The 15,974-nt window shown below is 32.2% G+C and overlaps 1 protein-coding gene across 1 annotated transcript in view; it reads left to right on the top strand.

Moving 5' to 3' along the window:
* LOC134273709 (transcription factor CP2-like) overlaps positions 1 to 4,328 on the top strand; it is a 209,188-nt gene extending 204,860 nt beyond the window's left edge. The window contains exon 12 of the mRNA XM_062755915.1: positions 3,898 to 4,328. Within this exon, the coding sequence (XP_062611899.1) occupies positions 3,898 to 3,944 (47 nt within the window). The 3' untranslated portion in view covers positions 3,945 to 4,328. The remainder of the gene's footprint in view (positions 1 to 3,897) is intronic.
* Positions 4,329 to 15,974: the final 11,646 nt, after the last annotated feature.

Here is a 15,974-nt window from a genome sequence, read left to right on the forward strand (position 1 = left end):
GTTCACCATCAACATACCTGAACTGCTCTCTCACCTTGTGTCAAACAGTATCTATTTTCAGGATTCTGTTCATACCTTGTGTGAACTACACTTATAAAAGATTTTTTCTAAATCAATTAAATAATTAAACAATTTATGGATTTAAAAAAAATCATTTCCTTGCTTGAATTTACATAAAAAATCATATAAATCAGTTTAATGAAACAAAGTCTCTTAACTGAATCGGCTGATTTATTTTATTTGTACGATGTTTCCCTAATGATTATGTAAATAAGTCTTTTAATAAACTTTAAAAAAAAAATACTGCACTTATGGTACATGAACATTCGGATCATCGGGTTTTCTTTCGGATCACCGGATTTTCATCGGGTTACAGACAGAATTAATTCTAGGAAACAATTTCTTTGATCGTGAAAAAGATTGAAATAATTCTAACATTCTAAACTATGAAAATTTGCTCGCATTAATTTTTTTACAGTATTTTACTATAATAATAAAAAAAGAAGTCTGATTCCGCCGTGACCATGCAAGACGAGTAAATGTATTGCACCAAATCAATTTATAATATTAATCGATTTCATTCCATACGTTTATAACTTTATTTAAGAAGTCAATGTTATTTTGGCTATTTGGTTAAACCATGTTTATCAAATTTGAAATTGGTTATGGACTTCCAACATCCTGCTCTTCAAATATGCCTTATATGAGATTACCGGGTAAGTCTAAAATAATTTTCAGGGTTTAATAATTCATTTGCATTAGAAATAGTACACACAAAGTTTAATAGTAATGATTTATAATTATTCAGTCGGAAAAGTCGCATATGTTCGTTAATTAATACGAGGTTTGAAGTATCTGATATATAAGTGTTTACATGTACATAAGTGAGAGCTTAGCGTAAACGTACATGTACATGTGCAGTTGTAGCAGATTCATATTCTGTTGACACAGTTTACATGTATTAATGCAGAGCGCCATTATATTAACAATTATTTAGATTTCTATTCAGGAAATTAATTTTCTTGAACTATATAGTTCTTTGAAGCCGATTTCTTTGGACCTTTTTTTCAGCCGGTCTTCTACATGTATTTTTTCCATAAGATTTTAATATTTAATTGCGAATTTTGGGTACACCACAGATTGCAAGTTTTAGAGATTAGATACAGATATTTAATTTATTGCGTAAATTTCTTCCGTGAAATAACTTAGTACTTGTAGATAAATTTATTGGGTATAAATGTATATTTTTTTCATAATTAATAAATCTATTCAAAGAATTTCATAAATTTATAATAGGGCTGGGTATTGGTTCAAGATTTCGTATTGCGATATATTGCGATATTTTTAACTGTATGCAATATGTATTGCAATATTTTCAATGTAATTTAAATGGCATTTTCTTACAATATTTACTTTAATTTACATGCAGAATGTACATAACTATGATACGTAACCAACACGGAAAAAAAATCTTGTTGATTTCATTTAAGTTATGCTCTGAAATATTCCCACAAACAACTTCTGTCTTACTGTTTGGCTTAATTACAAACTTTCATAAGTCCATTTTTATATTTAAAGACAAAATTCCTTAATCTAAGCATATTGCAAAAATATCGATATTACAAAATCGTATTGCGATACGATATTTTTTTTCATTGTATCGCAATATATTGAAATATCGATATTATTGCCCAGCTCTAATTTATAATAATACCTGTGAGAAACGGCATATAATTATGTAAGGGATTTTTGTGCAACAATTACATGTATGTTAAAATATCCATAATTAAACGAGTCATAGTTCAACCTTAAGATAAGAATTTTCACATTTACATAAATAAATGTAAATTCAAACCCTAGAGTAAAAATTTAAAAAACTTACAGTCTACATTTCATAATAATCAATTTAACTCTTTACAACTTACAGAATTGCTATGCAACATACATTGAATCCTTGCGTCATAGAAATATTACTTTACCATTTCCCCGCAAGCACTTTATAGCCGGGTACAAATTTCTCTAAAGCTTAGCGTGAATAATATTCTGAAATAATATTTTAATTAGAAAATAACCTTTCTTATTTTATGAGATTCAAGCAAGTATAAAATAGTTGGAATATGGCAATAAATTGAAGATTAAATGAACTTTTTAAAGTGCGTGAAAATGCGTGATTGCGGGAAAACAGTAAATGCTTGATTTTGCATTAGAAATAGGAAAGGGTAAATGCGTTAAAATGCGTGACTGCGGGGAAGGGGGTTAATCATTGTATAAAAATATATATAAATAAACAACAATTAGATATACTTTATAATTTAGATTTGAAGCTTTGCAAATATTTAATTTAAAATATTGCAGTAACTAAACAAAATAATCTTTTCGTCTTGTCAGAATACGTTCCGCATTTTGAAACAATCCTATCAGGTTTTGCGTTTATCCTATCCTGAAGATCGTTTATCAGGACTATCGTGTTTGGTGTTTATCGTGTTTTGCATGTATTGTGTTTTGCATTTATCCTATCGTGTGTGTATACTGTCCTATTGTGCATGTATCCTATAGTATCGTGCGTGTATCCTAAAGTATCGTGCATGTATCCTATCGTATCATGCGTGTATCCTATCGTATCGTGTATCCTGTAAAGAATAACGATGCGGGTACTGTATGACTATCTCGCGAAAATAAGGTGTCGTGAAAATTAAGTGATCTACAGTAGTTTGTACTGTTTAACAAAAGAGCGATTCAAGGCCCTTGGGCCTCATGTTGATTTCTTCTGATTCTCCTCAATTTCAACCAAACTTGCCACAAAGCATCCTTAGGTAAAGGGAATTTAACTTTATTCAAATGAAGGACCACTCTCTCTTTCAAGGGAAGGTAATTAGGAAATAGGGAAAATATGGTGACATGTTTTAAAAGTCTTCTTTTCAAGAACCACTAGGTCAGGAAAGATGACACTAATGTGGAAGCATCCTCAGTTACTGTAGGTTTAAATTTGTTCAAATCATGACACCCCCCCCCCCCCAGGGGAAGGGTTGAGCCACAGTGGAGGATCAAAATTTTATATAGGAATATACAGTAGAAAGCTTAAAAAATCTTCTTCTGAAGAACAACAAAGTCTGAAGGACAACTTTGGCCACTACTCTGTTGGAAATTGTACTCAATCTTGCTGCATGACCAAAAAGTGTGTTATTACATCTTGCATTCTTGCCTTTTGCTTATTCTCGATGCAATTGAAAATGTAACAATGCAAAATGTAATAATACTCAAAATCATGTTATTTAAGCAATGAATGATTTATTGCTTATATTAAATCATCTTGCCTTTCATTGCAAATGTGATTTACATTTCAAAATTCCTGTAATATTGTTCAGGTAAGTTCCATTTAATGGAAGAGCCAATGCAACTGTTCAAAGTAAGCATGATATTTGATTTTTGCTTATGATGTTGCACTTCCAACGCGTTCAACATTTGTGACATCAAACAAAAATGACATCTTTAATCTTTTGACCCAGTGTCCCTGTTATGATGAATGCATTAGTTTTCCCCACACTTTATAGGCAAAATACATGTTGAATGTAAATGTTACATTTTGCATTATTATATTTTGCATTGATCTTGGTGCAAAATGTAATAATCCTCAAAAGTGTGCTGTTACATTTGTGTTATTAAATTCTGGATTGATTTAGATGCAAAATGTAATGACACAATAATCCCAATTTATTATATTCTGCATCGTTATAACAATTTGCGTTTTAACAGTGCTATTTTCTAGTTGATGTGCCCAATAAGCAGTGTGGCACATGGGCATCTTGTATTCTGTTAATTACACCTCGCTTGAAAAAGCAAAGGGCAAAAAATGACTCAAAAATTACTACAAAGTTTATTATAAATTTATCATTACAGCAGACTCATCTGACCAATACAAGGTGTTACTGAAATCAATTTCCTGACCATAGCCATGCACTTCCACAGATCTCGCAGCGAGCAGTTGCTTTGTTGGCGTAAAAGACCTGTTATAAAAGGACAAAAAAATCATTCAAGATTTGCCAGACTTCATTGTTAGTGTCTTCACGTTGCAACTTTTCAGATATCTTGCATACTAACTACAGAAGTTTAACAGCAGTGGAGTGTTAATTGTCAAAAATTACTCCATCATTTGTGGTATACAACTCCAGATATAAAATATAACAATTATTCCACAATCTGTTGAAGGTATATTTTGACTCAAAGGCTAAAGTGACTCATTCTGAATAAAATTTGTCCATTGTCTGTCCTTGTTGACTAAAAATTTCACATATTCATCTTCTTTGCAAGAACCACAGGGCCAATTACAACTAATTCAAGACCCAGCCCAAAAGGAAAGTTGGGGCAACGTTAACAATAGACAATCAAAGTTTTATTAAGCCTTATAAAGAAAGCAACTCAAGTATCTTCTTTTTCGCTCACCTGAGCCAAAGGCTCAAGTGAGCTTTTCTGATAAAAATTTGTCCGTTGTCTGTCGTTGTTGTCGTTGTCATCGTCGTAGTCATTGTCGTTGTAAGCTTTTCACATTTTCATCTTTTTCTTAAGAAGCAATGGGCCAATTGCAACCAAACTTGCCACAAAGTATCCTTGGGTGAAGGGAATTCAAGTTTGTTCAAATGAAGGGCCACTCGTTTTTTTGAAGGGGAGTTAATTTAGAATTAGAGAAAAATTAATGGCATTTTTAAAAAAAATCTTCTCAAGAACCATTGGGCCAGGAAAGATGAAACTCGTGTTGAATAATACTCAGATAGTGTAGATTCAAGTTTGTACAAATCATGACCCCGGGGTTAGGGTGAGCCAAAATGCCTGCTCAAAGTTTTACATATAGGAAAAATCTTTTGAAAATCTTCGCCGCAAGAACCATTGAGACTGGAAAGATGAAACTCGTGGAATCATCCTCAGGTAGTGTAGATTCAAGTTTGTTTACATCATGACCCCCAGGGGTAGGGTGGAGCCACAATTGCTGATAAAAGTTTATCATAGGAATACATGTATATAGGAATTTTTTTTTTAATCTTCTCCAGAACCATTGGACCAGGAAAGATTAAACTCATGTTGAATCTTCCTCAGGTAGTGTAAATTCAAGTTTGTTCAAATCATAAGCCCAAGAGGTAGGGTGGTGCCAAAATGGCCGATCAAAGTTTTATATAGGAATATATAGGGAAAGCTTTAAAAATCTTCTTTTCAAGTACTTCTAAGCCATGATTACCGTATATACTCGCCTATAAGTCGGTATTTTGGGAATTAAATATTGGTCTAAAAGTCTATGTCCGACATAGGCGAGTCATAAAGAGGTACATTATATTTTTGAAGGGTGAAATTTAGTATTTTATTTGCATTTCCGACGATCATCGAAGAAAATGTCTGGATATAATATATAATTTATGTATTCTTAGATTATACATATAAAAGAAAAAGATTCAACATATTTTTATAATTATATTTGTTTTTGAAGTGAGCATTGCCTTAATTTTTGTTTAGTAATTTAAGATTTAATATCAGTGTCATTTTGAAAAATAGTAGGGTGGATTCACCATGCATCGGACACATACCTTGCTTCGGACAACTTTAGGCAATAAACTCGCTTTCAACTTAATAGTTCTGTGTATTTATTTGTTTCTGCCTTAAAGATGAAGATTTAAATTTTTTAATGATACCGATTGTTATTACATGTATCATGTTGTGATAAAAATACTCCGATAATGGCCTTGAAGTTACGTCATATTTTGCATCATCAAAGGAGAATAACCAGAAATTTATGATTTTGCAATTTTTAGAGTTATCGTTCTTTAAATTTGACTTCAACGGAACGGGTCAGACTTTGGTGAAGTTGATCAAAGATTGGCAATTTTACATAAATTTCAAAGAATTTTCTCTTCAATATTTGTAAAATTCTTTTTAAAGCTGGTTTATACTAGTATGTTCATTTCTCCGTACATCGGACACAAATTAACCATGCATTGGACACTTTCCAATGTAAAGGTAATCACGAGCATTTTCATACAGAACCCTTCTGACATCTGTTTTTGTCGGAAATAGAAAATAAAAACTCCAAATTTTCAGTCAAAATACAAGTTATCCATATATGAGGTCTAGAATCTGACTCTATTTATTTCTACAAACCACAGTATGGTAACCCATGAGAAAAAGGTGCGAATTACTGCATTACAAGCATTTTAAGAATTTCTAAGGCAAAGTGAGGCATCTTGAATCGTTCTACATTTGTGCAACGATATCGTCAATTATATTTAAGTTGAGGGTTATTTCTTAGATAAAAGATGAAAGTTTATCCATATCAAGGAATTTAAAGCACTGTAATAAAGGTATTATATTTTCCCAATTCAAATACTGTCTGTCCGATGCATGGTAAACAATGTCCGATCCATGGTGAATTCTAAGCTATTTTTAAAAACTCAATTTTTTATAATATTTTCTCAATAAAAAGCAAATAATTGTGTCCAAAATTTATATTTTAATCACATACTAAATGTTAAACTCCATTTTGATAGTTTTCCGTCGGTAGCGATATCACTATGACTTGTTGAAGTACAAGGGTATCCGATGCATGGTGAATTCACCCTAATTAAAACCAGGTTAAAACATCAATTTATTTACTTGAAATTTCACCCGGCATTAGCAAAAAATGTACCGACTTAAAAGCGGGTCAATAGCAAATCCCACCAAAATAACATCAAAAAATACAACCGACTTATAGGCGGACCGACTTATAGGCGAGTATATACGGTAGTGATATATGAATTCATCTTCAGGTAGTGCAGATTCTAGTTTGTTCAAATCATGACCCCCAGGGGTAGGGGGGAGGCCACAATGGTTAATCAAAGTTTTACATAGGAATATATAGGAAAAATTTTTAAAAATCTTCTTCTCAAGAACAATTGAGACAGACAAGATGAAACTCATGTGAAATCATTCTCAAGTTTGTTCAAATCATGACCCCCAGGGGTAGGGTAAGGGCCAAAATGGCCTATCAAAGTTTTACGTAGGAATACATAGGGACATCATTTAAAATTATCTTCTCAAGTACTTCAAAGCCATGCCTAGTGATATTTATATGGAATCATCCTCAGGTAGTGTAGATTCTAGTTTGTTCAAATCATAACCCCCAGGTATAGGGTGGGGCTACAATGGAGGATTCAAGTTTTTACATCATAATATATTTTTAAAATCTTCTTCTCAAGAAGAGCAAAGCCATGATTAGTAATACAAGTATTTATATGGAAGCATTCCCAGGTAGTGTAGAATTAAATTTGTTACAATCAGAACCCCAAGGGTAGGATGGGGCCACGATGATGGATCAAAGTTTTACATGGAAAAATAAAGGGAAAAATCCCAAGAGCAGAAAAGCTATGTTTAGTAATATTGGCATGTAGGCATCCTCATGTATTGAAGATTTAAATTTGTTTTAATCATGGCCCTTTGGGATAGGGAGGGAAACAATGCAGAATCAAATTGAAATTATTATGAAGTGATATATAGGAACAAAATGTTTAAAAAGAAATCTTTTAATCAAGAACAGCAAAGTCATATGCTGTATTGATATGGAGGCATTCTCAAATTCTAAAATTTTAGCCCCCCCCCCCCCCAGTAAACTTTCAGTTCTGATCTGATAGTGCTTTTTCCTAATCGATGTACTCAGGTGAGTGATGTGGCCCCTGGTCCTCTTGTAAATGAATCCATAGTATGATGTTTGTATTGCATAGAATAAATAAATATGCATGAAATGATTGAAATGATGATATTCATTCTTTTCTTAATCAGTTGTAAAAAAAAAATATTAACCTGAAAAAATGAAAAAATATCATTGTTTTATAAAAACCACATGCTAAAGACTAGCACTGCATGGAAATAAATGAAATTTGTTGCATCTGTATTAAAGACTTTAAAGTCTGTTGACCAAACCAGAAAATTTTTGACTCTTGAAATCTGGAACTCTTGATCTCTTGAAGTTTTTTCTCTCTATCTCTTTCCCTGTTCCCAGACTTTGAGGTATTGAGAGTAACCTGTAGATTACGGGTTACAGTTTTTTGGAGCAGATCCATTTCTAAGTAAATAAGAATAAGTCCTGCTTAAACCAACTTTGCATGGATATTGAACTTGGAGTGCACTGTAACTGCATGACTAGAAAAAAATATGATGTGATATTTGCTTAACTTATAGATAACATTCATCAAGGTGAGCTTTGTAATTTGTGATTACCTATGTTTGGTAGTTGATAGTGCCCCCCCCCCCCCCCCCCCCCCCCAACTGAAATAAATTGCTTTCTATGAGCCTGAGGTGAGGTTTGTAGCCTGTGGGCCTCTTGCTTCTGTTTTGACAATAGATTTAATTTTCACTGCAACTATAACCCTTTTAGCCATTTCACTGCCATGTTTTTATTTTTTAAGACATTGTGAGAGAGCAAATGAGTGGGTTTAAATAGATTGTAAACAAATAACATATGAAAATTTTCATTTAAACGTATTTTAGGTGTTTCTTGAAAAAGAAAAAATTAAGTAGGCCTACTAATTTTGTATACCATATGTAGTTATTCTTGTTTGCCATATGTAGTTATTCTTGTTAATATTAATTACCAGACTTTGTGATGCATGTTTTAATATGATTATTTACAAGAATCATTCTAAGAACACTGTTTACTGTTATCATATAATAACTTAAGAACAAGGGCACTTATTGGGCCCAGTAAAATGTGAAGACATGATTCAAATTAAACAATTTTTTTCATTTCAAATCATTAATTGATATCTAAATCATGCGATTCAACAAATTTTACAGCTGAAATTCATGAATATGATATCAAAGGCAACAATGTTCATTCATTTCAACGCTTTTGTTTTCTATTACCCTAACATTGTGCAAACTTGTGCGTATTACAAAAGATGCATTATGCCTTAATTAAACTTGTGTTAAAGTAGAAAATTTGCACAAGATTAGACTGGTACTTAAAATATTTAAAATGTTTTTTAAAAAAACTACAGCAAAGCTCGTTGCAAAGCAACGAGTATGTCTTCTGTCCTCTTCGACCGGAAGTAACTTTTAATTTTAAAAAAATGAGTAATGACATCTCCAATGATCTGAATTACCCAAATATATGTTGACTATTGCAAATGTAAGCCATTTTCGGTTCGACAGGAAGTGACCTTGACGGACGGAAAATTAAGTAGATATTACCCAAATACATGTCAATAAGGCCAAAGTTTTTTTTTCTCTTGGTTTATGATTCTGCCGACCCTATTTTTCCCTTTTTACGAAAATAAAAATAATGTGTCTGACTCTCGAAACTGTCTTCTTATTCCAGAATTTTCTCGACCAAACGTGTTTTTATAACTTATATCACATCTTAATCATTAAAGCATTTTAAGATACGCAGACTCTCACAAGCATTCAAATGTCCTGCACAAATACAGATTGTCAAGCCCCACATGGGGGAAAAGAGTACCAGTTTCCCATAGAAATCTAAACAAACCTTATGCCCTCCCAGTAATTTACTAATTCCCTTTCAAACAAATCTCTGATTCATATGAAAGTTCGTTCTAAGCACTTATTAAAAACACACGAAAAAAAATATACTGTGCCGCGGTGTTTATAGGTCAAATTTGCAGTTATTTAGAACTTAAAGAGGTAGGCATTAAATGACACCCTGCCAAAAATATCAATCCCCACTCCTACAATCTCCCCTGGCATTTCTATAATTTCTGTAATATTCCTACATTCCATCATTTATTTCAAACATTAATATTTTTACTTTAAAATGAAAATATTTACATACCTGAATTCAGCCAATCAGCTAAAGCCTACCCATTTAGTAATCTGCTTCATCTTGTTCAACCAGGAAATGATGTAAAAATCTGGGTCTTTGGTACTCTTTTTCCTATACTTACATATTAACCTATCCCAGAATTAGTCAATTTTATAATTTTCAAAGACCTTATACTTACCAATATACATGTATGAAATTTGAGACCTGTCACTTCAGTGTCTTGGAATCTGTGGCCATCTTAATAAATGACCCCTCCCTGCTGCAAGCACTGTTCCAGTGAGTGAAAAACTTTCATTCCTGTGATGAAATCTGGATACAGTTGTGACTGTAATGAATAAAATATTTATGAAATAACATGATTTGTTTTTTGATGTTAATAAAATGATATAAAGTCATATTTGTGTCAGTTTTTTCATAGGGGTGGATTCTACCCAGAATAAGGAAAAAGGCCCCAGAATTTGATAAATCATAGCTAATTAAGCAAAATTAAAAGGTTTTAAAAAGACTAATATAGAATTTTTTTTATGCTTATATGCAAAGTAAAGTGTTTAAGACTCTGATGTACTAAATGATTCTTATCTAACCCCTCCTGTTGCTTAAGTATATACAAAATAGTTTCCCCACCCCCCAGTGAAAGACACTTAGAGAAATAGCAGGTGCCCCCTAATATATTTGTTTACAATTAATTCAGACAAGAGAAAATCAATCCTTTTGATAACAAATCAAAGTTCAGTATCTGATAGTCTTATACAGTTCAACCATAAGCTACATTATTGAATATCATGCTTTAAAAAAGGCGGAATTCTAATTAATTTGTAAAAAATCAAAAAATGCAATAATTGACTTAAAACCCCAAAATGTACTCCACAATAAGAGGCTGGAAAGTTAATAAATGGAAAATTTACCTGCAATGTACAGAAATATGTCCGACATAATATATCAGTTGGGTAGCGAGTCTCAATCTTCTTCTTATATAGAGAAAATGCCCCTGCTGATCAGATACCAAGCTCTCACGGGTCTGAGGAAGCTGAAAGATTAAAGTCCTCTATAGTGTTTAAATGAAAATGAATCAATAAAGTTAGTCAAAATTAGCATAAATCATAAAGGAAACAGCAATGTTTTTCAAGTTTTCTAAACAATTACCAAATTACATATCTTCTACATGGCTGAATGTTAAAAAAATGGATCCGTCAAGGGTGGAGTACATGTTTTACAATATTACATGTAAATATTAGAAAAGTCAAATGTAATACATGTATACAGTTTAATGTCATTCCAATAATTCAAGAAAAAAAAATCAGAAGCCTAAAGTCACAATAAATAAGATTTTTTCATGTTGAAATTCTACATGTCTGGTTATAGTCTAAGGGAAGTAACTCTAAGTACAAAAACTGGAAAGCAGTAGAAAATGAGTTGCAGAGAGTCACCCTGATGAAACTACAAAGAGCAAAAAAAGGGAAAACACAGACCTTTGTGTAACTACAATGTAAAAACAACCAAACTACAAACTGATCACCCCGCAGTCCAAGGGAGGCAATCTAGAGGATCACGTACACTACCGACATGAGATGTCAAGACAGAAAATGCCATCCTTTCACATGAACACCACTAAAGACACTTTTAACGGCCTGGCTGGGGGGTTGCAGCCATTTTCGGACTATTTTGATCTCCTTTAAAAGAAGAGCTCCATATAAAGATATACAAAAATGATCAAAATTTAAAACTAAAATGTATGAATTTTTTCTTTGCCAAATGAATGTTGACAGCTTAAGATACTGTATCTAAAAAAATAAGTTAAAGCTGGTGGTTAATTTGTGGTTAAATTGTTGACCCCCCAGCCTCCTTAAAGGCCAAATAAATTATTCGAAAAGATACCAAACGTGCAAACGTATAAGAAACTAAATAAAGCTTACCATCCTACACTTCCATAATGTACACAGATATTGCAAATCATATAAATACACAGTCACATGTACATGTAAAATACATATATAACTTTATGGATACATACATTCATTATAAGAGCAGTCTGATACATTTTCTTAACTTAGCTCCCTCCTCTGGCCATGTCAACTGCACAGTAATTTACCAATTTCCATCCTCTCTACCCCCCCCCCCCCCCCCCCATCTCTACAAAGGACCCAAATCACCCCTAACCCCAATTCCACAGAAAAAAGATTCAAACTTTTGCTAATTTTTCTCTTGAAATGCATTCCAATAAATAGCTAAAAAATAACTTTTCATGACTTTCAGTTCACTTTACATTTTAAAAAACGGGGTCTCTGTAGGGAAAAGAGGCCAATTAATTTCCCATAGAACTCTGTACAAACCTATATGCTCTCCCAGTTATTTACTAATTCCCTTTCAAACAAATCTCTAAAAATCTGGGTCTTTAGTACTCTTTTTCCATGGCGGGACACACGTATTTTAAGGTTAAAGAATGTTGTGAAAGCAATCCATCACTTTCCAAAAACGTTTTCCTAAGTCGAAAGGCTGACCAGAGAATAGGCGATGTGCTTTACCCATATCTGTCCCAGTCCAATGTATCTATTACGGAAATTCGGACTTCCAATTCGGAAGAAGGAAAACCGTCGACAGTAACAGAGCCAGATACTCCCATTTCTGTTCTTGAGTCATTTGGCGTGCCATTCATTTTTGTTGACATAAAACAGAATGGTAAGAACTTTGATATGTCTGTCTTTGAGTGAACATTTAAATCAAATCATATAAAAATAAAAAATATCTTGCTTAATAAGAACTTGTTCGGTTGGTGTCTCAAGTATCTAAATAATCATGTCATATTGTTAATGTTATGTTGAAGGATACAATCATTCTTTGAAATCTAGTTGCTATTAAACTTCCATGAAAACGAGATTTGTTTTTTTTTTTGTTTTTTTGTTTTTTTGTTTTTTTTTTCTTTTTTTTTTAAATTTTATTTTTTAGACAAGGCAGATGCAGCCGAAGAAGAGGAAAAGGGATCAATAAATGTTTTTGAAATTTTGATGAAAGTCCAAAAATCATACGATAAACTACCCTCCTGAAGGTATGTATTAAATGTACCTTTTTTTTTTTTGGAATACACATATTTTTATTTCAGCATGTGAATTGATTTAAGAGATTTTTATGTGTAATAAGATTGTCAAATATTTATTTCAGGGTTGGTAATAAACACTTTGAGATGGTAAAATTTTAATAAAAATTCATACAGAATTGGTGTTTTTACCATTTTTATACGCCCGTCTTAAGACGGGACGTATTATGTTATAGGCTTCGTGTGTCCGTCCGTCCGTCTGTCCGTCTGTCCGTCTGTCCATTCCTGTCCGGCTCATAACTTGAATACTATTAAGCCTAGAATTATCAAACTTTGTCAACTCATACTTCTTGGGTAGACGGTGTGTCGCGCACAAAAAGTAGGTCGCTCTGACCTTTAATAAAGATGCTATAGCCAAATATGGAAAAATCCTGTCCGGCTCATAACTAGAAAACTATTAGACCTAGAGCTTTCAAACTTGGCAAAAGTATACATCTAAAGTAGAAGCTGTGTCGCGGCCTATTTCAAGGTCACTGTGACCTTTAATTATAGTGATTTTTTTTTAAAAACTAAGTCTTTTAAATTCTAAATTTCATAATCCTAAAAAATGTAAAAATATAGTTGTATGCTCATTAAAAAACGTTAAATTAAGTAAAAACTTGTTTTTTCTTTATATACTTTACAGCAATCTGTAACAAATGTTTATGCTTTGAGAGGAATTCAGTTTGTCCCATGGGCTTAATTATCAAGCACTGGTCAAGAAGAATTTTGATAGCAGAAATTTGCATGTCAAATTAGAGAGAAATTAATGAGTTTATTGTCAGGAGCTAAGAGCACCTCTAGATCTGGTGCAGTAGTTATCTTAATTCATCTCTTGGGAGTTGGGCAAAAAGAAATGGCCTCATAGTTGTTGTGTTAATTAAGAGTTCTTGATGGCTAGTCTAGATAAAGATCTTTCAATAGGTGTAATGAAATTAAAACAAATTGATGTTTTAGTGTATGATAAAAACTAAATTAGTATTGTATAATATGATTAAAACTAATTATATATGTGTTCATTTTAAAAAAAAAATTAAATTTCAATTTTTATATATTTGCAACAAAGATGCTATAGCAAAATATGGAAAAATCCTGTCCGGCTCATTACTAGAAAACTATTAGACCTAGAGCTTTCATACTTAGCAAAAGTATACATCTAAAGTAGAAGGTGTGTCGCGGCCTATTTCAAGGTCACTGTGACCTTTAATTAAAATGAATTTTTTAAAAATATGTCTTTTAAATTTTAAATTTCATAATCCTAAAAAATGTAAAAATATAGTTGTATGCTCATTAAAAAATGTTAAATTAAGTAAAAACTTGTTTTTTCTTTATATACTTTACAGCAATCTGTAACAAATGTTTATGCTTTGAGAGGAATTCATTTTGTCCCATGGGCTTAATTATCAAGCACTGGTCAAGAAGAATTTTGATAGCAGTAATTTGCATGTCAAATTAGAGAGAAATTAATGAGTTTATTGTCAGGAGCAAGAGCACCTCTAGATCTGGTGCAGTAGTTATCTTAATTCATCTCTTGGGAGTTGGGCAAAAAGAAATGGCCTCATAGTTGTTGTGTTAATTAAGAGTTCTTGATGGCTAGTCCAGATAAAGATCTTTCAATAGGTGTAATGAAATTAAAACAAATTGATGTTTTAGTGTATGATTAAAACTAAATTAGTATTGTACAATATGATTAAAACTAATTATACATGTGTTAATTGAAAAAAAATAATTAAATTTCAATTTTTATATATTTGCTACAAATTGCAGTCATGTCTCACTAGTATTATTTGTTAAAATCAATCCCTACACTGTAAGTCTCTTAGAGATGTATAATAAGAAATGGAAAATAGATAATTGAAATCTTTGTCAATCTGTTAATCATGGCTACCTGATTTTCTTGCATCCTAACCAGTTTATGATTATTGAACAATATTTGACGGGCGTATCATGCTGTGGCGGGGCACTTTATTGATGTTGAAATGTAAGTGTTTATTGCAAGTTGACAGAGTTCCTCCGCCGATTTAAAGATACAGAAGAGAGCCTATTTTTATAAAATACACTCGATTTACCGTTCCATGAGGAGTTACGACCGCCTTTTTAATTTGAAAACGGCAATTTCTTACATTATGGTGACCTAAATAATGTAGGAAAAACAATATTCTGAGTCGTCAATTGTGAATCACAGAAAATTCTAGCTATGTAACTGTGACGGAGGCTTGAACAAAATACAAAACTATACAGGCTTGCAGGTTTTAACATAAAGATATGTAGAAATAGAATATTTCAAGTTTATACAATACAGTGTATCTTATGAATATCAATGGAGAAATAAATCACGTGGTATACAAACCTATATGCTCTCCCAGTAATTTACTAATTCCCTTTCAAACAAATCTTTAAAAATCTGCGTCTTTAGTACTCTTTTTCCATGGCGGGACACACGTATTTTAAGGTTAAAGAATGTTGTGAAAGCAATCCATCACTTTCCAAAAACTTTTTCATAAGTGGAAAGGCTGACCAGAGAATAGGCGATGTGCTTTACCCATATCTGTCCCAGTCCAATGTATCTATTACGGAAATTCGGACTTCCAATTCGGAAGAAGGAAAACCATTGACAGTAACAGAGCCTGATGCTCCCATTTCTGTTCTTGAGTCATTTAGCGTGCGATTCATTTTTGTTGACATAAAACAGAATGGTAAGAACTTTGATATGTCTGTCTTTGAGTGAACATTTAAATCAAATCATATAAAAATAAAAAAAATATCTTGCTTAATAAGAACTTGGTCGGTTGGTGTCTCAAGTATGTAAATAATCATGTCATATTGTTAATGTTATGTTGAAGGATACAATAATTCTTTGAAATCTAGTTGCTATTAAACTTCCATGAAAACGAGAGTTGTTGTTTTTTTTTTTTTTTTTTTTTTTTTTTCCTTGTTTTTTTTTTGTTGTTGATTAATTTCATTTTTTAGACAAGGCAGATGCACCCCAAGAAAAGGAAAAGGGATCAATAAATGTTTTTGAAATTTTGATGAAAGTCCAAAAATCATACGATAAACTACCCTCCTCAAGGTATGTATTAAATGTACATTTTTTTTTTTGGAATAGAC

The sequence above is a fragment of the Saccostrea cucullata genome, unplaced genomic scaffold (assembly GCF_032062105.1).
Source record: "Saccostrea cucullata isolate Sc308-1 unplaced genomic scaffold, CSIRO_AGI_Scuc_v1 ctg1501, whole genome shotgun sequence".
NCBI classification, from domain to species: domain Eukaryota; kingdom Metazoa; phylum Mollusca; class Bivalvia; order Ostreida; family Ostreidae; genus Saccostrea; species Saccostrea cuccullata.